General features: G+C 39.5%; 1 protein-coding gene across 1 annotated transcript in view; it reads right to left on the bottom strand.

Moving 5' to 3' along the window:
• Positions 1-25,909, bottom strand: part of sntg2 (syntrophin, gamma 2) — an 84,635-nt gene that overhangs the window by 4,914 nt on the left and 53,812 nt on the right. Inside the window, exons 12-14 of the mRNA XM_044375489.1 lie at positions 25,674-25,790; positions 20,247-20,318; positions 19,720-19,929 (exon numbers count right to left, since the gene is read on the bottom strand). Coding sequence (XP_044231424.1) covers positions 19,720-19,929; positions 20,247-20,318; positions 25,674-25,790 — 399 coding nt within the window. The remainder of the gene's footprint in view (positions 1-19,719; positions 19,930-20,246; positions 20,319-25,673; positions 25,791-25,909) is intronic.

Genomic DNA, 25,909 nt, shown 5'->3' with positions numbered 1-25,909 from the left:
TTAACAAAAACTTTGTGATTGAAATGCTTCAAATTATTAAAATAATTTTTTTCCTACTGCTTGGTGTCATTGATGCCAGTATTATTTGTTTGCAAGAAACGTAACGGCAGCAGCACTTAAGACCTGCAGATAGAGACATGCCAAAACGTGCCATCTATAGGTAAAAAAAGTAATAAATTCTACAATTTTGACATGTGCTACCTGCAAGGCAATGTGTGTTACAACCTTTTTTCCTATTCCACATGCACAAAACAAGTGTGTGTTTGTGTTTTTTATTTTACATATTAAATCGGCACCATGTAAGAGTTTTGTTAACCTGTCCTAGTTCTGAATATTTCAACCCTGTCACCAGACAAGGTCGTCTATTTTGGACTACACGCTACAAAAAGGGCACATTACTTTGGATGTAATGTGATGTGAAGAATCTTCTAATATAGACAAAATTCCTTGGCATACTGGGTTGGAAAATTTGAACTGTTTACTTGGATGATATTTAAATATTTTACTTACAGTAACATCTGTTTATCAGTTATCTGCAGTGCAGAATATCACTTGCTTTTATGAGGAAAAATGAAGATTACACTGCACAAAATTGCACTGCATGCGTGTTTGCCACTTGAGCTACTAGGACACCCCAAAATTGAAGGATGACACAACTGGACTGCCTGCTGTGAGCTAAAAGACCCTATCGATGCCATGTTGGGTTTCATCATCTCCAAAAAAGAAAAAAGCAAAATGGGAAAATAAAGGGAAAAGTGTTGTTTGGGCAGCTTTGTCAACTATACCCACTACTTCTACCCCATCAGCAATGTATATGTAATGCCCACATCCCATCAATTTGAAGGTTAACCCAGGTAGAAACCACAGGAAGTTAGCCTAATTGGCTGGAGAACAGAATCACAACTAAATTGAAATCCTTCATCACTTTCATTGGTTTCCCATAGGATGGTGTCCCGCATTTGCATCATTAAAGACTAAAAAAAATTACATTATCATATCTCGTACTGTTTGCTTTTACACTGATAGGGAAGAAAACTGCCCATGCAGCCCTGACTTCATAAGAAGTGTAGAGTCACTTATAAAATAAACTGATTAAACACCATTTTGATAATTGGTGTTGGCCAAGCAGTAATGTTGCCTGCATTTACAATGCACAAGTCATTGAGATACATCCAGAAGTCTATTATTAAATCTGGAATTGAAATATTTGCAAATCACATTTAAACCACATTCAAAAGGTAGTATCAGATCACATTGCTGTAGATGGGTATCAGTCTGGTTGCTCAGCCTCAAACTGTCCATGTCACTTGCAACTTGAAAGTTGGCACTGATGCCAACATCCAGAGTGGATTCAGCCCCATTTGCTGGCTAAGAGCTAACTGTGTGACTACAGCATCAAACACCCCTGCATATATGATTCCCCTTTGAAGCTAATGTTGCCTAGTGCAGCAGAGGAGTTCTGCATTGTGAATAATATTGTTACATCAATGAGAAAGAGGGTAAAATGTCCATTCTTCATCTAGCCTGCAGCTTTTTTTGCCTCAAAACTGGGAAAACACACCACAAGTTAATGTATGGACATGTCCATGTTGATACCAGTAACTGATTTAGATAGGTTAACATTATCTAAACCCACAACTCCAATCAGTTCACTTGCAAGTTTGTGACTTTCTTCTACTTTCCTCTCCTGTGTACAGGATTCCTATCTTGATGAGCACTGAAATCTTTGCTCCTCCTTTATCATCCCGCTGAGCTGGTTCCAACTACAGTATCACGTAGCACAAGGTGCACAGAGGAGACAAGACTTGGAAATTCTAAATAATGTCCAGCTTCTTAAGGATCCCCTGCAAAGTTACCAGTCTAATCTTAATATGATATTACTGATTATGGTACCTTTCACCAACAAAATCATCTGCCATTAACATTCCCATTAATGATAATAAACTAGACTGCATTACTTTTTGAAAGCTTGACAAACGTCTGGCAGTCAAGCTGTGTTCACCATCAAACTCCAACTTTGCACATGCAAATGAAAATGGAAGTAGAGGGTTTCATTGTCATTCATGCATTCAGCCTTATGACTATAAAAGTCCCCTACACAGATTACCATATATCTTCAATCCATTGTTCTATGCAACTACTATGGTTATGCCATTGACTTTGTTGAGCCCTGCCCTTCTTAGTTACTGTTGCTATGCCAGTCAAACTTTCTGTTCTTGCACGACATGATGTAGTTTACAATGAAAACCACAGAAGATATACTACGCAAAATTATTCTTTATTTAAAATCGGTGATTGATTTAAGATTTAAAGCAGACTTATAATTTCTAGCCAGCAACCTTTTACTTTCCCGGCTGAAATGACAACTGTAGCTGGCAGATTTAATTAGCTGTGGCTAGCTAGCTAATTAAGATTATTAAGAAGTTAGCTCCATGAATTGGTTGAAAACACAATCCCTGGCTGACTTTCCAATGTTTCCAGCTAACTCATTGAAAAACAAATTTGGTTTGTTTGGCCATTTGGTGGCTACATACATGGGATTGTACTAAAAGACTGAAGTTAAAGCTCCATGTCCCAGACAAAAAGTTGATATCCTCACAAGTTGTTGGTCCATAAGGTATTAAAATACAGACACTGGCGTAGTTACCTTAAAGTCTGATAGCATCCACAACCACTTTCACTTGGGGAATCACAACACAATGAGCTGGTTGTGGAGAGTTTATTTATTTTACATATCCTTTAATCCCACAAACAAATGTAGGAAACTGATAATATGCTAACAGTTGGCCTTGGAAGTAACACTAGGTTACCACTGTAGGTAGTAACTTAGCCAGAAATGCTAGAGATCGTAGTTTATGTTAGCGCAAATAAACAAGTTGTTCTTTTTTGAAAGGCCACAAAAACAATATATAATCCTCTAAACCCTTTAAATGCCAAGCATCACTTGGGCAAGGCGCTCTGGCCCCATGCCCGATGCTTCAACATTTGGAGAGATCCACAGCTTGACAAACCTGCTGTGCCTACTTACGGTTGTAAACCTATGATTGGGCAATTGCTGTTAAGGGGAGGGGTGTGGTGAACTGTCAATTGTGGTGACTTTTTGAACATGTATGTTGATGATACAGATGCCTCAAACAACAGGTTTCATAACTAATACTTTTTTTTAAACTACGGGTTTTACAGAGCATGTAATTGAACTCTTCCAAAAACAATGTAACAACAACAGATGTCACCATCTATCATAATTTCTGTATATTTCCACTGTTAGTTTTATTGTTAAACAGCGTTGTATTGACTCTATTTTTATATTACTGAAAATGTAACAGACAACAGACAAACACTATAGGCTGCATAAAGTCACTAAATCAAAGTAGCTTTGAATGCTATGGTAAGTGTATGGAAAGAAATATATTCTGAACATAAATGAACATAATTTCCTAACTGACTGCATATGGAGTATTAAAGTGTTGTGAAACGCACAGTCATAAAATCAGAATACAGCTCTAACAGAGCCAGTCTGTCTTCATTCCTTGGTTGCTTTGTTAGTGGTTCATTTAAGCCATTCACAGTGCTTAGGGAAATTACACTATACACTGGTTAGCCACAAGCAGCCTTGCACAGGGAAATTGATGTGTTCTGATTTTCTAAGTGTAGCTACTAAGTCAACACATGAATTATATATTGTGTTTAGTGATTCTTCTTGTTACAATGACTGTGCCCTACTGCAGTGTTAGTGGTCATAGGTGGAGTGTTTTTGGTCAACATTGTTTTCACTCACACTTATCATGCACATGTGAACTAGAAAGTGCCTTGTTGATTAATTATTGATTCTCCTGAGTTTGAGCAGTGGTAGTTACAAACTAGTTACGTCTTTTTGACTCATACAAGCTGAAGAAATACCTGACTTGCTAAAAGACAGGCCATTACATTGGCTTTGTGACTCATTACAGTACATTTAGGATGTTTACTTCTATGGACTTTACACTAAGTCTTCTTTAGACCCTCTTATCCATTGCATTGGAGACAGTTCTGGATGCTTCCCTTTGAAAAGCTTTGGGAAGTGGCAATGTGCTGCTCACTGATGGGGATGTTAATCCTATGTAAATTTGAAGATTCACCCATTTTATCCACACCCTTGAAGCTTTTTCTGTAGTAAAACAGAACATCTCATTTTGAAATACTTATGGTAAAGCATAAATCTCACCCTACAAAGCAACTAATTTTCTAACCTGGTGTCTCTATCTTTAAGACACACTTGAGATTTCTTACTCAAGTCCCCGTAGGATCTGAGCGCAAAATTACACAGCTCCCTGAATTCAGAGATGCATAGAATTAACTTTTCCACCATTCCTCACCACAGTAAAATTGTCACCACCACAACCACAAAGATGTGTTGTGGAGGTCTGCATGCGGTCAGAGTTCAATTAGTTGAACCTCTGGTGCCAAACTTGGCCATTCTCTAAGCAATGTTGCCTTTGGTATGAAGGCCCTGTAAATTTTCAAGTGCAATGTCTATGTCGTTTCGTTCTGGTGCACCTAGCTGGGTTGCAGTTCTCAGCGACCTTAGTTGCAGTCTGTTTTTTCCTCCCATTGGCCTCAGGAGGCAGCAGTGAGGCCATTCTGCATTCAAAAAATAATCTGGGCAAGCCACATTGAGGTGAGATCTATGGTTTTTTGGAAGTTGTTTCGAATTGTATGTTTCAGTTTTTACAAAGATGAGGACCAACTGGCTAGTTGGTAAATGTTAGGTTAACTTTCCCACCTCTGATACAGAGTAGTGCACAACTGTTTCCCTAAACTATTCAATGAGAATTAGGACTGTTTCTCACTTAGTGGATGAGATATTTTCAGATGGAGTTAGGCCTTCCTTAATGTTAAAGATTATATTTATTAGGGGCATTTCTGTTGCACTTGTTTGTCGCTTTCTCATTCTGGAAGGCACCACTCCCATTAATAACTAATGCATCATGGGATGAAGATAATCCAATCAAATCATCAAAGCAGCAATATATTAACAGTATGTTCTCAGATGGAAAAGAGATTTATCAACATAACTACACAAAGAAACTCATTTGCTAACATCAGTCAGACAATTTGAGCACTGGTGGAAAACCTCCCCCCCATCAAAACCCGAAATTTGGCACACCAGAAAAAGACAGCAAAGGTGAACCAAGTGTTAGAGATAGTAGTAATTTCATTTACATACTTTTAGTTTTACTTGTACAATAATAAAAAAGTTGATTTGCTGTATTTAAAACATACAGGTCCCACCTTCATTTTAACAGTTTTTTAAGCCCTAGGAATTAGTATCGGCAGAATTAACTGGAGAATGTAATTGAGTCCACTGGAATTATGATTCTAAACTCTCAGTGACCACATGAGCCCTCTGAACATAAAGGGATTATACATGGTTCCCAAGACTTTTAGACTGTTTTTTGCTAAAGAACCAGTGTCCTGTACCAGAGACAACTATGCTGCTTACTGGTATAATACTAACATATACTATTACAAAGGACAGCTGGTGAAATAGGAGGCCATTTAATTATATCTTGTTCCCATGATGACCCGGAAAGGATTTCATTTTGCTGGTGATTCAAATATCTTCTGACAGGTGCTCTGCTTTGTAATATTTATAAATGTCCCTACTTAAGGGTCCCGAGCACTGAAGCCCTCAGGCTTCATAACGTTTTTAGCCTTTATCTTTGGTTGGCTGCACTTGAGGGGTGAAAGGGTGGGAATGGGGTAAAATTATAAAAGATACTGTTGGCCATTTCATGAAGAGTCTGACCTGACATGTGGCATACTTCCTTAATTCCTGAATAAAATGCGTGATTTTAGATATGTGGAAGCTACAAAGGTTCAATGGAAGAAGCCGATGACACTAAAGACTCCTATGCCTGATTACAGTTGTGTTTTTAGCAAAGGGAAAATATTTTTCATTTTATTTATGATTAAGCTTATTTACAGTGGATGCCTTGTTTCAAATTTTAAAAAAATTCCAATTTTCTTCTTTGTATTTTTGTCTAAGATTAAAAGAAAGTCTGGAGTACTTCTCGATCTAGGGACGTCTTGCGAAGTTGGCTAAAAAGGGATGAGTCATAATCTCTCTCTCTGTTTGAGATACAATGGGTCTTGGTTAAGTAAAAAGAAATAGTAAGGACTCAAAGAACTCTCTCTCCCTCTCTCTCTGGCTATTCAATTAAATTCAGGAAGCTTTATTGGCATGAATGTCAGATGTATGTTGTATGTGTGTGCGTGTGTGTTGCTTGTGTGTGCGTGTGTGTGTGTGTACACACATGCTTGTGTGTTTATGAAAGATTGATTGATGACTGAAGATTGGCAAGGCCAATCTAACTTACCAATTAGTGCATAGACCACTGTGTGTGTGTGTGTGTGTGTGTGTGTGTATGTAACTACTATATAGCCACATTTACTTTGAACACTGAATAATCACATTTACAGATGAATAATATTGCAAAAGCGTCAAGGATGATACAATTCAATAATGAGATGAAGAAAAATACAATTCATTAAAATAAATAAATAAAAAGAACAAGAAAATGGCAGAAAACCTTAAACACATGTTTTGTGATGTAGTCACATTTACTGTACAGGGCTTACATTGGTAGGACTATGTAAAGTCGCAATGTTACCAAAGCATAGAAACAGTGGACAACAATAACAGGACATTCACAATAGCAATCGGTGGATTAGAAAAAAAAAAATCATATATACAATAGACTATGTTAAGACAATTATTATTATTTCTCTTATAGTAGAGAGATATTCTGTCAATTTATATTCATGGTTAAGGGCCAGATAGCAATTAAGTTTTTTTTTAGTTTTGGTTTGATTCCTCCAATGTTCCAGATAGGCATCTTTTGTTAGTTTAATAATTTGGTTTACTCTTTTTGTGGTTGGAAAGCAGTGCTGGTCTGAGGTTGAACAGTATTGGGTAATATTTGATCAGTAAGTCTAAGGACCAGCTGACGGAAGGGACTCTTTTGGGGGTTCAGTTCCTGGGTTTATACCTGGAATCTCAGTCTGTCTTGTGGGCTCAATTTAAGATGTAACCAAAATTTAAGTGTGTTTTAATGTTAATAATTAGGGGTGCAGGATATTGGATTTTTGTCAATTTCCAATATTCCGATATTTTCCAACTAATTTTGGCCGATTGCCAATGCTGATACTGAAATATGCACATATTGTTTTCCACCTGGCCTGAGCAGACTGAACTAAGTATGATCAAGAAAGACAATATAAGAAGGAAGAACGTAGAAAGACTTGAGTTCAGGAGCTCAGCATTAAAACTTTAATGAACCTGACAAGTGGGTCGAGCAGTAGAGTTTATTAGACAGACAAGATTAATGAGTAAGATTTAATCTCTGGACCACATTTTAAAGCAGAAGGTGGCAGTAATGCACCTAATACGCTGATTGCCAACTGCTCTTATAAACCAAAAAGAGGAAGTATTTTCAAACAGAAAAAACTTAGAGTGGTCCATCCTGTCAACCAAGGTGTTTCCTATCTGTGCAGCTGAACAATGCAGCTCCACGGACTGTTTCACCCTGATGGTCCCAGTGGTTCCTCCACAGGCTCCACTACACTCAGCTGCCCGATAGACCAGCTGCTTCTTCCCACTTTAACACTAGCACCGCCAAGATAGTTGGACAGACCATTTGGGTTTTTATAATGCAAATAACTATGTTTAAATAAAAACTACAAGCCTTTCAGCCCACGACTTTTCCTAAATATGTGTTTTTGAAGTTTTCTGAAGCCTACAAGGTGCTAAAATAAAACACACAAGATTTCTGAGCATTTATACCTCTGACCGCCACCGCATTTACCATATTACACATTATTACCGCATACGGCAAATTACCATATATGGTAAGTTTTTTCCATTTAGCGGGGTTTGTTTTCACACTCTATGGGTGGTGAATCTATCACATTTTTCAATGGTCATTTTTTCATGCACAGGAACTGCCTGGGGAGAGAGAGAAGTAGCCATTTTATTTGTCCTATACGCCTGAAGTGTGGGAACGGGCTGGATGTAGCTAGCTGCTAGCCTAAAAGCAAAAGATGAGAAGATGGAGAGAGGAAGAAAATATCAATGATACATGTTCAGGAGGCTTTGTCAGTGCTTCAGGAACTGAGTGAGGGGGAGTCTGATGGCGGAGAAGTGTCGGACTTCAGGGATGTGGATTGGAATGAGGAGAAAAGTTCAGACTCCGAGCCTGAAGCCCCACGCCAGAAAAAAAAAAAGTAAAAAAAGTCTGTGCCAATTGCCCCATCTGTTGGTGTGTCCAGTCAATTATTATTATTATTGTTGTTATTAATAATAATTGTATTCATTTGTTTTTATTAATTTATTCATTTTATGGAGCCAATGCCAGGCGGCTGCGCTGGAAAACTTGGCTCCATGCCAAGCTTTCCAGCGCAGCCACCTGACAAACTGTATTTTGTGAATACAAACTAGATCTTGATGTTGTAAATATTACTGGTTATAAACAGTAAGCAACATTAAAAATCTTCACTAATAACGAATAAGGAATTATAATGTTGCCTCATAAATCTCAACAGTGCGATCACCAGTTGCCCAAGTGGTCCTGGCTGCTGTCCAGTCCGGCATGCAAGCCACACTGGTCTCTGTGAGAGCTTACACGCCATCTCCAGGGAGAAGTTATTGTATAACACTCATGGCTATTTTCGTTTTATAAACCAACAAATCATAAAAAATATAAAAAATGACAATTTAATAAATCTCAACTGTGCGAACACCGGCAGCTAATGAAGCGAGAGCACTCACACCATCTCCAGAGGCAGGCAGGCTTATTGCAACACACTGCCAAAGTACAACAAAACACAAATGGTAGGATCCACAAACATTTGTAGACCCATCTCTGAAAACGAAAATATTTATTTGAAAACGAAAATATATCCACAAAGTAAATATCTAAACCCAACTAGCATGGTGGAAGAATGTTTTATCGATAGATTATCGATTAGTATTATTATTATTATTTGATGTGCAATAGGTGGACCGCAGCAGTGTCAATAAAAAAATAGTTTCCTCCATTATTTTGGTGTTTATCTCTTATTCTGCAATGTGCTTATTAAAATACATAATATAGCCTACAATATATTAGGCCACAAGTTTTATATTACTGTAGTTGTAATTTAGCACTGTAAAGCAAATTGGTCCATTTGAATGGGAAACATGCAGCAGAAGTTTATAAATCATTGCGCATGATAAAGAAAGATATAACTGACACGGAAAAACAAACATTGTAAACTGGCATGAGACATCGAAAATTTCTAGCAACTTCAAACAAATGCATTATTGATGTGCTTGTGAACATGTTATGGTGACAGCTCTTTATGTTATGTTTTACTGTGGTGCAGTCTTTTCCTCTGTCAATTAGGCTAGCCAACACGTCATCAGGCGGGAATCCTTCCTGATGACGTGTTTCTCCAGGGGGAATCCTGGCCCTCCCAACTGTGTTTGCGCCCCCAATCTTCTCTGTCTTCGATTAGCTATTAGGTCTTTCAGTGAATGTAAAATAATGTTAACTAGTCTGAGGCACCAGTTTAGTGGTTTTGGGATCTGGACAGTAGGTTTACCTTGTTTATTCTAATACGTCCATTATTGAGGCATCACACGGTAATTTGATTGTTTAGTTGGACATCAGGTCTTATGTGTGGCTGCTAGTGTGTTTTATTTTGACAGGTAAGATTAGTGCAACCAGGTAGGTTTTTATTTCGTTTCTTTTAGCTATTTTTCAGCTGTAGTGAGTCAGTGAGTCTGTTGAGTTAGGAAGTGTTTTGTTTGTTTCATAATTTGGTGCCACCCGCAGCCCTTCCCTTTGTTCCTTGTCTCTCTTGATTCCTTATCTGGTTATCTTGTGTTTAACTGTTAAGCAGAAAGCTTATACATTCTATTATTGTCTTTACACTAAACAATAAATGGCAGTGCTTGTCTGACTACATCGGCAGTATTTTGATTCCCTTATTACTAGACACCAGCAGGGTTGCAACAACGCAAACAATGAAATTACATATGACGGTCTGGGAGACCATTGTTGTGCCTGTAGGGGGTGCTAGAATGCTGGCGGTCCTAGTGTTAACCTAAATAACAAAGAGGGGCTTGGTGCTCCAGTTGGATCCGTGGAGGGCCGGGACTGGCTGGGAGGCAAGTGGAACATTAGCTGAGAAGTACAGCCAGCTAGCTTCTGCTAGGCCCAGCTCTCCGTGTGGATCCAACTTGTTGGCTGTTGTCACAGTCTTACAACCAAAGATAGCCTGGGACAAAATTCTTACAGTGTGGGTGCTAAACCCAATGATGGAGGTAATTTTTGGGGATTCTAACAAAGAAGAAAATCTTGTTGAGATGCAGCAGCAGAAGCCTTGTTCATAAGATGTGTCCTCCAGCTGGACATAGCATTGAAAGCTTGATTCTTGCTTATCTTCACTGTTTACCACTATAGCAGCACAGATGGATGACGCACACTGATGACGTTTTCTTGTATACTGACTTGCATCGTAGCCTACAATTCATTAGGTGTGATCATTGAACAGTCTACATACATCAAACTTGATGTTGTCCCATAGACTGTAAAAACTATGGACGTAGCCACCATGACATCACCCTTTGGTTTCTGAAGAGTAGTTTTGAAGCTCAAAGCAGGTGTCTCTGGCCATTGCCATCTTGGCAGTGCTGACTCTGCCTCACTCCCGGCTAATCCAAAACAGGCAAAGAGGTGTGTTGTGTTCTTAAAATCAGAACAGATGAGACCAGCTTTACTCAAGACAACAACTTTATTTTTTTTCTTTTTGCCCTCCTCTTCCAGTCATGTCTTTAACAAAAAACCTCCCATGTGGCCAACAGCGCCCCCATGTGTTAGACCTCCCACCAGTACCTCAACTAATATAATGAAACAATCATATAACACCACATCTCCCCTTTCTAAAGAACAAAGCGTAGACTGCCTTTGTCTAATCAGACCTTGGAGGATTATTCTGCCTCCTTTGTTGAAAGGTCTGTTCCTATTTAAATCAACACACAGTGATTCTTAAAGTGCTAAAACAACACCTCATATTACCATAACCTTTTCTAACACGTAACATAACTCAATTGTTTTTCTCTTTTTGTTTTTAAATTCCAATATCAGTTCTCAGAGTCCCATTTTATAATTTACAGATTAAGCCTATTGGGTTTTATGATGGCTCTCCCAGGTCTAGTTGTAATTGCAGGAGTCTCTGTAGGTGAAATCTGGGAAGGTGACGTAGGTGCCTGTGTAGGCACTAGCTCTGATGGATGTTGCTGCAATGAAGAATCACTGCCTTGTGCAGGTAAAGGTATCAGGTGCTGGTGGTTGCATCTCACAACACCGTGAGATAGATCCACCAAATAAGACCTTGGAGCAGAGTGTTTTTGAAGCACTCTTCCTGGGTCTGCCCCCAGCTTTTGCCATGGTCTTTTAGGGCACTCTGATGGCATAAGTGGCTCTTTGTGGTTATGTCGCTCCTGTATGCAGGTCCTGCAGTTGAGCACCATGTCAGTCACCTGCTGGCTGAGTCTCGGCCACCACACCGTCTGACGAGCACAAGCTTTACACTTCACTACACCTAAGTGTCCTTTGTGTAGCCTAGCTAGCAAATCATTCCTCATTGTTGATGGTATCACAAGTCGTGCATCTTTCAGCAGTAAGCCATCTTTCACAGTGAGTGTGGCTCGCTCTGGCCAGTAGTTTTTCAATACTGGTTCCTGCTTTGCATGTGCCGGCCATCCTTCAGTGCACAGTGCCATGACGTGTGAGCATACACTGTCAGCTTTAAGCTTTTCAGATTCTCCATGTATGAATGGCTGACAGGCAAGTTTTCAATGACACAGTCCACATAAATATTGGTGCTCTCCATCAGCTCCTTTTCCTCCGCAGGCATGCTTGATTTGACAGGTGAGCGTGACAGTGTGTCTGCTGTCCAAAGAGATTTTCCTGGTGCATACACAATGGAGTATGAGTAGTGCATCAGCCTCATCCTGAAGCACTGGATCCTTGGCGGCAAAAGATCCAGGGCTTGGGCTCCTAGTAGGCTGAGGAGGGGTTTATGATCTGTCTCCAGGCAGAACTGTTTTCCTATGAGGAAATCCCGGAACCTTTCACACGCCCATGTGAGGCCCAGGGCCTCCTTTTCTACCTGCGCATACCGTTGTTCTGTGGGAGTGAGCGACCGAGATGCATAAGCCACAGGCTTCCATTCTTCCTCATTTTTCTGGAGTAGAACACCTCCCAAGCCATATGATGATGCATCGGCTGACACTTTAGTGTCTTTGTTTGAGTCATACATGGCCAGCACAGGTGGAGAAGACAGTGCTTTCTTCAGTGTTCTAAATGCTGTAGCCTGTTCTACATCCCAGACCCAGCAGTTTTTCTTTGAGAGAACATCACGAAGTGGCTTGTCTTTTTCTGCCAACTGGGGAATGAACCTTCCCAGCTGATTGACCATCCCAAGAAAACTTCTCAACTCACTCACATTTGTTGGCTCTGCCATCTTTGAGATTGCCTCAGTCTTTCGAGGGTCAGGGTGGATGCCTGCAGGAGTGATTATGTGGCCCAGGAAGGCAACCTCTGTTTTTGAGAGTTCACACTTGTCCACATGTAGAGTTATGCCTGCTCTTTCCAGTCTTTGAAGCACAGCATGGAGTCGAGTGTCGTGCTCTCCCTGGTCTCGCCCCCACACCAACAAGTCATCGATATGGCATATCATGCCTTCAAGCCCCTCTGTGACCTCTGCCATCCTGTACTGGAAATGTTGCTGAGGCAATGCAAAACGGCAGACAGTTGAAGTGGAACTGACCAAAGGTTGTAATGAATGTGGTATATCTTTAGTCTTACTGTTGTGTGGCTTTTCTCCATAACTTTTAGATTTGGTGAATTTAGGCTTTTCTTTTGGGTGTCTGCCTTTGAACACTCTGTCCACAGAGTTTACCGCCATCCATCTGCAGTGCTCCCTTAGCATCACCTCTAAGTATGGTTTGCTGCTTTTTTACCTCTTCCAATTGTCTTGCCATGTTTATAGCATTGTCCAGATCCAAGTCCTTCTCCATTTGCATGCGTTCTGAGAGCCATGTGTCAGCCAGGCCAACCACTATCCTGTCCCGGATGAGTTCGTCATGTAACGTCCTGTAGTTACAATGCTCTGCCAGTGCATACAGAGCAGTAATGAATGCATCCACAGTCTCATTTGCTTCCTGCTTGCGCATATTAAATCGCGTGTGCTCATAAACAATGTTCTTTTTCACTACAAAGAACGACTGAAAGGCATCCTTCACTTTATCATATTGCCGCTGGTCTGCATCATTAAGTTTCAGGCCTCTCAAAACATCATCTGCTTCGTCTCCCATACATTAGATCAGCGTATTCACCTGATTGTCTTTGGAGCTGGCAGCTAAATTGCTCGCTTGGTGGAATCTTTCAAACCATCGAATCCACTTTTCCCACTTGTGCGGCTTGGAAAAGTCAAAGGGCTCCAGTGGCTGAATACTGAACGTGGCGCCAGATTTGTTAGCCACTGTGCAAATCCACTCCCGTCACCGTTACCGTCCGTCATTTTCACTTGCTCACCAGTTTCTCCCTTTCTTTTGCAGGCGGACCCTTTCTCTCCAATTCAGCAACGCAGGTTTCGTGGCACTTCTGACACCATATCGTGTTCTTAAATATTAGAACAGATGAGACCAGCTTTACACGAGACAACAACTTCATTTTTTTTCTTTTTGCCCTCCTCTTCCAGTCATGTCTTTAACAAAAAACGTCCCATGTGGCCAACAGCACCCCCATGTGTTAGACCTCCCACTAGTACCTTAACTAATATAATGAAACAATCATAACACCACAAGGTGGAGCTGAGGTGGGCCGAATGAAGCCTGGTTGCTGAAACAAGCCACGTAGCAGCTAGTAACCTGTCACTCAAGGCGGCCACGTCCTTAATTATGCATAATTTTACAGCTTAATAAAATTTAAACGGGTGAGTTATAAAAAAAAAAAAAAAAAAAAATCACCCCCTGTACAGTTGTCATGAAAGGGAAAATTGTTTTTTGCACCAGGCTGTAAACATGTTTATTTCTGCTGTAAAGTTGGGCATTTTAACATGGGCGTCTATGGGGATTGAGTCACTCTTGCAGCCAGCCTCAAGTGGCCATTCGAGGAGCTGAAGTTTTTGGTACTTCCGTATTGGCTTCATTTTTTAGCCCTGGAGGTTGCCACTTGTGTTGTACCCAAGTTTATTAGATCCATGTCGCAAAGTGTGGCTTGCAATAAAATTATAAGATTGCTGAAATCTCTCAGCCTGTAGGCACCATTAGGTCAGGGGTTCAGGACGGCTCCAACAGTACTCTTAAGTCATTAATGTAGATGTTTAATAGAGTTGGAGACAAGCTCTTGCCCTGAAAGATGCCTTTCCCTTGAGTGAACTGTAGTTTTGTTGCCAATTTTTACTCCACACTTACAATTGCCATACATTGACTTAAATCACAAAGTTTACCCCCTACACTGATCAGGAGATTTTTATAATGTAATTTCTCTTGCCAAATAGAATCAAAAGCCTTTTTAAAATAAATGAAACATGCAAAAACTTTGTTTTGTTAGTGTATGTGATGATTAGAGTAAACATGGTCAGTAGTGTAGTGATTTGGTAAAAAAAACAATTTGCCCTTCACTCAGGACATTGTGTTCCATGAGGAAGGCCAGCATCCAGGCATTGATAATGCTGCAAAAAAAACTTTCCCCAGATTACTGTTCACACAAATGTCTTTGTAGTTGTTGGGGTCCAATTTATCTCCACTCTTATGTACTGGGGAAATAAGCCCCTGACTCCCAGATCTCAGGAAAGCAACTTGATTGAAGAAGACTGAACTGAAGCAGGGCCTGTTTCTCTGTCCTGATGCTGTCACTTCCACATGCTTTGCCAGATTTTAGTTTTTTATGCTGTTTTAATTCTTTCATTTTAATTAGGTCGTCAAGGGGATTCTGATCATTTTATTGTTGATTCAAGGATTGTTATGTGAAATTTGTTCATATAGTTTTTCAAAATTATCTTTCCAAATACTACCATTTTGTAGGGCCAGGTTGTCTTTTTTGTTGTTGAAGTTATCTCTCCCAGAATTGATTTTTAATCAATGGACTCAATTTCTCTTAGTTTCTGATCATGATGTTGTTTTTTCTTATGTTTTATCTGTTTGTATTCTCTCAGTGTTTTAACATAATTTTGCTGCAGGTCTGTGTTTTGTGTAGGTTAGTCCTAGGAAACTCCTTGTGTGCTTTCTGAGCCACCTTGATGATGGCTCCTGACACCCTCTCCCCCTCATGGTGCAGGTCATTAGTTCCTGTGTGGATGATGATGTTGTCAGGGTCACCCAGGTGGTCATGACATGACAGGAGTTGGAGGGCTTTATCAGTATGAAGACACTAAAACTTCCCCACTCTGTCATGAGGTAAAAGCTTTTTGCGTTCCTGGAATTTGCCAGTGGAGTCAATAAGGACTGCAGTTTCAGGGTGCTGGTGACGGAGTGGTCCCTTTTCCTCTGTGATTGGCTCTACTCTGGCTGGGCAAGGGGCTTCATGGCAGTGTTTTCTTGTGGAGGGCTAGGTCATCTGACCTGTGGTGCTGCCTGGCTGTTGAGGCCAGTCTGTGTCTCCAGTCTGACTTTGAGGGTGCTGCTCTGTTGCTTCCATCCTAAGCAGCTTTTCCTCCAGATTGATGAGAAGTGCGTCTCTCTGCTCCACCTCCTTTCTCACCTGACACTGTTCATGTCTGAAAGTTTCATTTGCTCTATGACGCACATTCATACTTTCTCTCAACTGTCTGACAGTGGTTTTGGTTTCTTCTTGAAACATTGTCAATTCATCTTTCAGCTGTTGAATTATGTCAGACTCCAACAGTTTGTTCTCTCTGAATTCTGTTATCTCCACTTCTAGGGGGCAGAGACACCCCTGAATGCATTGCACTGACACTGGTGTCCTGGGTGTGTGAGGGCTGTTAAAGCGGGCAGGTGGAGGGGTGCCTGAGGCTGTGTGGACATGGAAGGTTGGAGCAGTAGTGCTGGGAGGGTGAATCTGCTAGAGCACCAGTTCTCATAGCTGAAGGCTAGGTGATTGAGTCTGATGGAGCTGTAGGTGCTGTTGTTAATGGCACAGAGGCCTTTTCCCCACCAGCGAGAGTTTTCAGTCTGCTGAAGTCTTTTTCAAACTCATCTAGTTTTGTCTGAGACCCTTGAACCTTCACTGTGCCTGTGTTATAGAAATTGATATTGAATTCTAGAACAGTATCTGCGTATAGCTGTCAGATGGATGTGTTGATATCATTTTAAGGTCATTATATTGCTCATGGAGAGTGGAATACCAAGCTTCTGGGTGCTCTGTAAAGAACAGCATGTCTGTGATTACTGCTCCGTCACCGTGCCTTTTAAAATCTGCTCTGAGTGTTTCAGGGTGGTCTCTGAGCAGCTTGCTTCTGTATGTCTCCCTCCCTGCTTCATTGGTCATGTCCTTTGGGTAGTGGATCACCAGACTATCTACACTCCAACCATCTGGTTATACTTGTTTTGAGTTCATTTTTCCAACTGATAAAAAAATACTGCTGTGCTCTCCACTTTCTTTACATTCAGAGCTGTTTAGCTATGTTTTTACATGGATGTATAGAAGTCTGTTTTTTCTTTAAATAGAAATGTTCCTACCTCTCAGGAATGTTCTGTATTTAATCCTTATTCTTGTTTCTTTCCCTTTCTTTTTTCTTTTTTGCGTTCCTCCTCCTTTTGTCGTCCTTTTTAGTAGTTTTGTCCTGGTTCATCCTGCTTCAGGTCCAAGTCTCCATGGCAGTTGGTAGCTGACAGTTGACAGCTGGTGCTGTTACCAGTTATCTAGCTAGGTAGCTAGCTTCTCCCAAAGTTTTGTTTGATGATTTTAGTTAACTGGTTTCTAAGGTTGACTTTAAAATTGCACGTTTGTTCCTAAATTCTTCATGTTTAATTTAATATAAAACTTGTCACTAAACTTGATCTAAAAGTAATTAAATTATTTGCTAAAGTTGGAGCTCATGATTTTCTCTCTCTCTCTCTGTGTTTGTAAACACACAGCATTAAAAGGTGTTTACAAACACTAACTGGAAAATCCTACATAGTATGCCCTTAAATTAAGTCATTTGGTGCTGCAAGGACAATTATGTGACAAAATGTGCCTTGCCTCTGTTGCTTTTGGTATTATGATGATTGATTATCTTAAAAACTGCCTTTTCTATTAAGATCATTTTATTGGCATGATTACCTTCATTGGAAAGTCAATAGTGAAGTGGCAGACAGGAAACAAGGGGAGAGAATGCGTATACATGCAACAAAGGTCACCAGCCTGAACGGAAGCGGGGATGTTGCAGTTATGTGGCATGCGCTCTAACCATTGGCAAAAATGTGCCTTTTAACCATAAGCCTGGTGGTAGCTTCAGTTTTCTCAGAGCATTCCTGTCCAGTACACTTAACAGGGGCAACAACTGTTCAACCTAAAAAGCAATCATAACACTATGGGACACATAGACTGTAATTAAATATTTTTCATAGCTGCGGGCAGCTGAACAGTTCTCACCATATCCGTTATTATATAATACTCTGTTAAATGTGTATTTAATATCCTTAATCCTTATTTAGGATTACTTTATTTTTGTCAGTTTTCTACTGTATTCTGGTAGAAAAAAATTAGACAAATATGCAGTACTTCCATTCAAACCTTCATTTCCAAAATGTTCTGCATATGCTTGAGTCTTTGAAATGTACGATACATGTCCAACACATATGTATGAAATAATAACCTGTAGTGTATATATTAATTCAAAGATTAATTATCAACAAAGCAGATACAGTATTTCTTTCTCATCTTTGGAACAACTGATTGTATTAATGTAATTTCATACTACCTACCTCAGGCTGTTGACTTATGTGGATTCCTTACAATGTTTACACTTGTCATAACATACCTCCTATATTCATAATGCCTGGTGAGTCATAATGAAGAAAAAAAAAAAAAAATCACACACTCTACTTGTAACTATCACTAGGAGGTATTTCCTTGTTGTATTATCCATCTTATTGTGGTTGTGTTTTCTGGATTCAACTGGCCCTGTATTCGTTTGCTGGACAGTAAATGGAAGCATAAGTAATGAAATTTTTAAGAAAACTGAACATGAGGATGGCAGAAAATAGGATAAATCCAGACTTTATTTTCCTTTGTTGAATTTTCCAATGACGTATTTGAGTTTTGGAAGCGGAGCCTCTTGACAGACATGAGACAGCTGCTACTGAGAATTGCTTAACAATGCACTCTCCACAAGAGTTGATCGCCTTCACATTTTTGACATACTGTATTTGCTTAAGAGGCAATTTAATGGCTCAATGAGGTGAGGACTAATTCTTTAAGTTACTCAAGCTACAAGCATTTGAAGTAACACTAACATTTATGGAAAACAGAGCGCTGCCCAACTTCCAATTTTAAATGCAATTAATTCCTTAATAAGCAAAATTTAAAGCAGCAAAGAGCCCATACTGTGTCAACAGAAAACACTTCATCATGAGCAATAATGTCTCACTGTTGAAGCATTAAATTGGTAGGAAGGGACAGTACTGATTAAAACAAAATCTAAGAAAATATTTTACACTAGAGTGTAAGTGACAGTATTATTCATAAGAAAAGCTCAACTTTGACAAAAACTAAACAAACATAATGGATAATAAGTTATATTTAGGTCACTGTCTGCTTATATGCAACAAAAGGGCAGTTTATATAAAGAAGAAACTCATATACCAGCATATATATATATATATATATATACACACATACATACATATTGAACAATGTATGAAAAATTCACTCCCTTGACAGATTTAAAAAAAAATAGTGTCCAGTTTTAAAATATTCAAAAAGCATCTTCAGAGAGGAGACTTCAAATACAGTTAAACAATTTTTGCTTTTTGGTCATTGTTATTATGATAGTTTTTATTATAGTACTAATTATTTTTGTGGCACTTGTCTTCTTGTTCTGTATTTAATGTTGTATCAAATGTTACACTGCATGTATCATATGGATATCATGTCATCATCATCTGTTAACTAAATGTTTAAATGAGTGTAGCTGTTGGGTGTTGCATTGTTTTGTCATTATGTAACCGTGAGTTGTGTGTAAGTGGTGTTGATTTGTATTGTAACTGTGTATATTTTTGTATGGACTCTTATGATACAGCAGCTAATGGGGATCACTTGGGCAACACTTTTTATATCAACAAATATGTGCAGGATTGGACACAATAATAAGAACACTTACAGTGCAATTTAATGCAATTCAATACAATATTGCTCTTTTTTTGTTTGTTGAGGCTTTGTCAACCTTTGTATTCTGCAGAATGCACATCAGCTGTTATCTCAAGCTGTTGATTGTACTTTATCTGCCTTCTGGCTCTAAAAAACAAACTACAGCACACAAAACGGGGCTGTTGATAGTGAGATGAGAGATGAGAATTCTGGTCTCCATTGCAAAAATCATCAAATGCTACATTTTACCTCTTTAAAGTTGGGAAAAGGTGGAGTGAAATGTTATTCTGCTTTAAGAAGCCCTTTAATCAGAGTGGAACCCAGAAAATTTTACTCTTTACTTCAGTAACGTGTCACATGTGAAAATACTCACTCGTATTCGCTGCACTTCCAAGAAGACAGCTCTTTGGAAGGACTTCTCCCAGATAGCCAGGTCAGTGGCCAGCTCTACCCTGAAGGTGTGGCTCTGGCCATGGCCGACCAGAATACTGAAGCACAACGAGTCATTGTCCTGCTGCTCAGGTGAATGCTCCAGCCCTAAGTAGAGCCTCGCCTGGAGCCAGCAGTCCTCTGCCATCCACAGCTGTAACACAAAATTTTAAGTGTTACATGTTGGGGAATACGTTTTGTTGTCTCTATATTTTTAGTGCTTCATTTAGTGAGTGAAATATAGAATAAATTTCTCAGTTCTCCATTTAAATGAAAGTCTATCCCTTCTGGTTTGTGGATGAGGAATATCACCTCAGGCCAAGAGAGCCTTGTTTAGTAGGCTCACAGAAACACGCCTCTCTCTATCTGCTACAAAAGGGAAAAAACATCCATCTATACTGAGATGAAACTGCAGTGATAAAAATTCTAACAGCCATCATTGCACATCACAGCACCCTGCTCTTAACATACCTTGTGAACCTTGAAAAGAACCTCATAGAGGTTATATGTTGTTTCAGCTTGTCCCCAGTCAGCGGCATTGATCTGAGGAATAAACACCAAGGTGAGGTGAAGAGTAAGCATCAAAACAAGCTTTTTTTTTGCACCTGTTAGCAGCACCACCTTATCCAAATATTGAATGCAAATGAAAGTTACACAAGAAGTTTGGTGAATAGCTGGATGACTGCCAGTGTCTGTGAACAAAATGGATTTACCATTTTGTTACACTCCAGTAGTGTAACAAGTACAGATGGTGCACAGTCTCAGAGTAACGCAACAACCAGGGAATGGACAAGAGAATAGCTCAAGGACAGAAACATCCATCAAATATTTTTTTTACTTTAGAGAGACAACTTCCAGGTTTTGTTCCAAAAGTGAGAAATCCTCAATCATAAATCACTTTTAAATATGTAATAATGCAAATGACTAATAATCCAGCCCTGGAACATAATCTTACTCAAGTTTGTTTTGTAAGGGTAAAGGGTTTGAAAAACTGTGTAATACCATTGCTTATGTTCTTTTTTTAGCTGCCTTTAACAAACACTGCTACAACCATAGAACATTGTAGATAAAAGATCACCAGCTTGACCGAAAAGGTCAAGAGATATTTGGACATCTCACAGTAGGAAAAGCACAGGTGTAAATAATAAAATGAATGATGGTTGAATTGTGCATGCTGGCTCACTTTCACACTGTCATGTCTTACTGGGACACTTGAATAGAATAGAATAGAGCCATTGTTCATTTTTAGTATTGAGTTTTGCCTGCTAGGAGGTGAGTTCGTGGGTGAGCCGAGTGGTTGCAGCTAGTTCAGACATGGCTGTAACAACAGCAGGACAGAGAGGAGCGAAAGAGATTACAGCTAAAAAGTTGGAGAAATATAATAATGTCATTAGAAGATGGCATTGGCAGATTAAATGAAAACAATGGATATAAAAGAAACCAAGTTGCAATGATGTACATGTACATGTTTTGGGGGGAGTTTTAGTTCTTCTCTATGCTGACAAAAATTTGCTAACCACTGTTGACGATAACTCATTATTCAACATTGCTAAGATAATGAAGGTTTAACTTTGAGTGTGAGTGCTGTAGAAACTCACTGTAGAATATAGATGGTAAACTCCAGGAACACGTTTCACATTTTCAGAAATACCAATAAAAGAAATGCATGATGGCAGATTGCAATAGCTGGGTAGGTAACACTGGGATGTGGGCTTTCTATAGCCCGTGTTTGTGGAGAGATGCTGAAGAAGTAGCCCACTCAGCGCTAATTGATTAATTGATTAATTGACTAATTGTTGTAGCTCTGACACAAACGTTATAGTAATGTTTTTATCGTAAAAATTTGAACACGATAAACCTTGCTCTAACATATAATCTCCCACAGTTCAAATGAATGGCTGTGATAGAAGTTTGCAGTATACTACCCTAAGTAGTGAGCACAATTTTAAGGTTGCACACACACTAACTTCTTAACTTAGACTGACAAGAGGCTACTCAGTCATTTTTGTTTACCGAGGTGTGTGTGTTAAGTTATGCATCAGTGCTATTCTAGTGAATACGCAAGTCCTCTCTACCTCAGGGATATTGGCTACTGCCATAGTTAAACAAAAGCCAGAGGACAGGTCTGGCATTTCACAACCCACCAGCTGCATAATTCCTTCAGTTCATGGAACTATAATTTCAGTGACTCCACAATAAATCCATGTTTAATGCTATCTGTTAAAATTATGACTGATGACTTCTGTCACTAACACCTTGTCAAAAGGATTTGTTGGCCCCAAGTGACTAGTCTATATCAGGTAAAGCTATACCTTTTATGTCTGCAATTGTTCTGTATTCAGGTGAAGTTTACTGCACCTCTTATCTACTCCCAGGCTGAAGGTTTTTTTTTCTTTTTTGTTAAACCACAACTAAAAGAAACACAAAAAAGTATTTTTTAGTTTACCCCCATCTCAGAGAGACTTCAGTTTCTGCATCAGGAAAATCCAATTTTGCCACTCACATTTCCTGCAGCATTTAGGAAACTTTCTCCAAGTATATTTGGTTAATTAAGGTTGTTCTCTTATGTTAGACCTTTGTAGAAGGTAGATGATGGTTTAGAAATGTTTAGAAAGGACAATATTTATCAAAAGCAGATTGCTTGCCTCTGAATATGCATGGGTATTTTATAATTTGAACAAGACTTCGGATACTACGGAACAGAACATTGATAACTGAGGTCTCAGGAGAAAATGCAGCTGCTGTTAAACAAATATCCAACAGTGATAGTTCTCTCTTTGCTGCAGTCATGGCCCTTAGTAGAATGAAAGACAGCCCGCCCCCTCATAGGCCTGGTTGACGGTATCAACAAACCCATTTTGAGAGTCTGTGCTTAAACAAGACCAGACTCTTGTCCCTGCCAAGGCAACAAACAACTGGAGTGACCATCTCTAATCTTACAAACAGCATTGATGTGGGAATTGCCATTCGGACAACCGTATAATATGCTACACAAGAGGAAGTCATCTGTGACCTAGTGCTGGAGACTCTAGCAGACTGTAGGAGACAGAACTCAAGATGCAATGCACTAGTTTCCATCAGACACATAATTGATGTTCACCTACATTTAGGACATTATCCTGGCTTGATAAGGCAATTTTATCTTCTCTGAAGAGGCTGATGTCAGTGGCATATCAAAGGGAAGCAGTGGCAGAAAACCTCCAGAAAAAAAATTACTTTTGCCTGGTCGATCATGGAGCCCTAGTGTGTGTAAAGTGTTAACCTTAGTGTGGAGAGACCCTGAGAGCTCTATGTCACAGTACTCCTGAGGGAAGGCTATGACCATCTTACGCTACCAAGCTATTCAGCCTGAACAGAGAGACTGCTCAGGGGATGGCTTTTAAGCTTGAATCATGGTGACATGGTGAGTTTGAAATCTATATAGACCTATCATCTTCATTATCCTTGTGCAATTTCCCTGATTTGAGAGGAGGGGCAAAGACAATGCTGCATTGGAGGCCACATCAAACCCGTCAGATACTGAATTTCAGCATTGCCCACAAGGTGAGAACTCTTTTCCTGAAACACAAAGTCCTCCAAATATTACAGTTTATAAAGCCTAACTGAGAGGAATAGGAAACACTTGGAATTGGACGAGGCCTCGAAACCAAAGTCTGAAGTCTGTCTTTAATGTGCAGCTTGAATATGATGGAAAACCTGTTAAAGTCAGTAAAACAGCTACCTACCAAAACCTGCACAAAAGTACATCTGGGAACCTTCAGACCACAAAAGGTGAGCCACAATAGTTTGTAAGAGTGTTAAATGGTGACAAAAGCCCTCCAACAAGGAATGTCAACGGTTAACCATTAATCTGTTAACCACTGAGAATATTTTTGACCAGTTACCCATGTCAAGTCTATTTGCATACACACTCCCCTAACAGCTGAACAGTTATGTGTTCACAACATGAGATATTCTTTTTAAATAGATAAAGTAGCGGTGTAAAACCGACTAGTAGCATTAATTGTTTCTAGGCTAGCAAGTGTCTTAAAGTCTCTTTGTAGTGAGTGTGTTAAAGTCAGTCAGCACTTAAAGTGTTACGTTAGTCCAGTTTAACCTGCAGGAGTTTCTGAAGGCTCGTGTAACATGTTTTTCTGCCACGGAGGAAATAAATTCATGATGAGTGAAAACAAGTCCAAAGCATCTTCTGACGTCTCTACTGCAGAAACGGAATATGTCAAGCTGCCAAATACCACTGTCACAGATTATAAGGAGCTCAAATAGACAAACAGGCAGTCTTATAAATGCTAACTGCTGGAGAAAACAATTTTGACCACTTCTAAGAGCCTGGCAAGAGAGTGTGTGAGTATGTATGCATATTATTTTCAAAGCACTTTGTAAACTCTGTTTTTAAAGGTGCTATATAAATAAAGATATTATCATTATTATTATCATTATTATGTAACTATACTATGATGTAAGTTATATTATGTAACTATACTATGATGTAAGTTATATTCAAAAAGTAACATTAATGTTGTTTTTCCAAAATCAGTTATTGTAAAAGGGGGTCATCTTATAATCAGGGTCGCCTTATATTCGCCCCAATATTTGGGTCTCTGATATGCCTACTAACACACAAACTGTGAAATAAGACCACCCAGTCAGTTTGGTAGGGGGCTGGCTTGCTCTGTACGCTTGTGATTTCATCAAGTCATTCAGATTTGATGCCTCCTCTTACATCACATGATGCTAAGCTAAGGTATGGGCAAAAAATTCATGGGTATTGCAGGGCTGGACTTGGGGATAGAACCACTGCTTGCCGACAGACAGCTGCTGAGCCCCGGTGAGCTCTGCAGGAGAGAGATGGCTGGGGAGCAGAGCCGAAGTGTCCTGCATCGCTGCTGCTGCTGCTGTCTCATCTTCCGGAGTAATAAACACCCGATTCTGCTCTGATCTGGAGCAGTTTGCCAGCAGGAGGAGTTTATTTTTTAAACTTCTGGGATTACACTCAAACTGGCTGTTCTGAACAGGGCTGTTTAGACGGGATGAGAAGGCTGCTGTGGTGCTTGATCCTTGTGGTGTTTTGACCAAAGCACGTCAGACACATTTTATTAAGACCCCAGGGAACTGCGTTAACTTGTGGAAAAGGGGTGTAATATGGCCCCATTAATGTCAGCAAGGGAAGAATACATGTGTTTGCTTATAGTTACAGTTACAAGATAAGATAATGCTCTATTAAATATATTATAATGGGTATAATAACAATTTTTGCAGCAGTCTAACCAAACCCTGAATCAGTTCATTTTGTTGATTATTACACCTTCAACCAGATGACAGTAAAATCCCCAGATTTAGTGTCTGGCTGAAATAGTAATTGCAGCTTTAAGGGCCAAAATGGCAGAAGATTCATCATTGATTTCATACTTGAACCTTGGCGAAAGTCAAATCTTGCTCAAGCACATCCAATTGTAAAAAAATATGACTGTCTTTAGTACATCTCTCTTCACTATGACCTAGCAGTCAGACATAAACTCAACAAATATAAATTCATCACCTGCTACTGCATGCTTGTCTTCGCTTATTCAATTATAACTGAAGCATACCCCAACTTGTTTCAATAACAAACCAAGCAGCACGTTGTGGGACAATCACAGATCAGTGAGCAAAAACAAATTCAAAAAGCCACTGAACAAATTCTTATGCTGAGCAGAATCCATGGTACTAATTAATCATCACGCACCTGTTTTTTGGGTGTGATATCCATCAGAGTTTGAACAAAATCATTTCATATTGTTTGTTTCAAAGATACAGATCTCACTCAGACTTGTGCCACAACACCAAACTATGCATACCAGTTTCACTTACCCCAAATCATACAGGCCAAATGGAAAAGGAAAATTATGAAATATTAATTACCGGGGGACTTCTGAAGATATAAAAATATGGTCCTCTCAGTGCCAGGAACTTGAATGCTGAAGTTCGACCAGCAGCGCTGCCCTCAGTGCTTTCACTTGCCCAGCCCATGTGAACAATCTGCAGATGAAGAGGATGAGATTTACACTGTTTTACCATTTAAAATTGTGATTATAATACACAATAAAAATCTGTACTTAAGAATAACAAAAGTGCACTGTCAGAGAAAATGCATTAAA

This window comes from Thunnus albacares, chromosome 15 (assembly GCF_914725855.1).
Source record: "Thunnus albacares chromosome 15, fThuAlb1.1, whole genome shotgun sequence".
Classification (NCBI taxonomy): Eukaryota; Metazoa; Chordata; class Actinopteri; order Scombriformes; family Scombridae; genus Thunnus; species Thunnus albacares.
The sequence above is the reverse complement of the archived record's forward strand: the minus strand, read 5'-3'. Positions and strand labels throughout refer to the sequence as shown.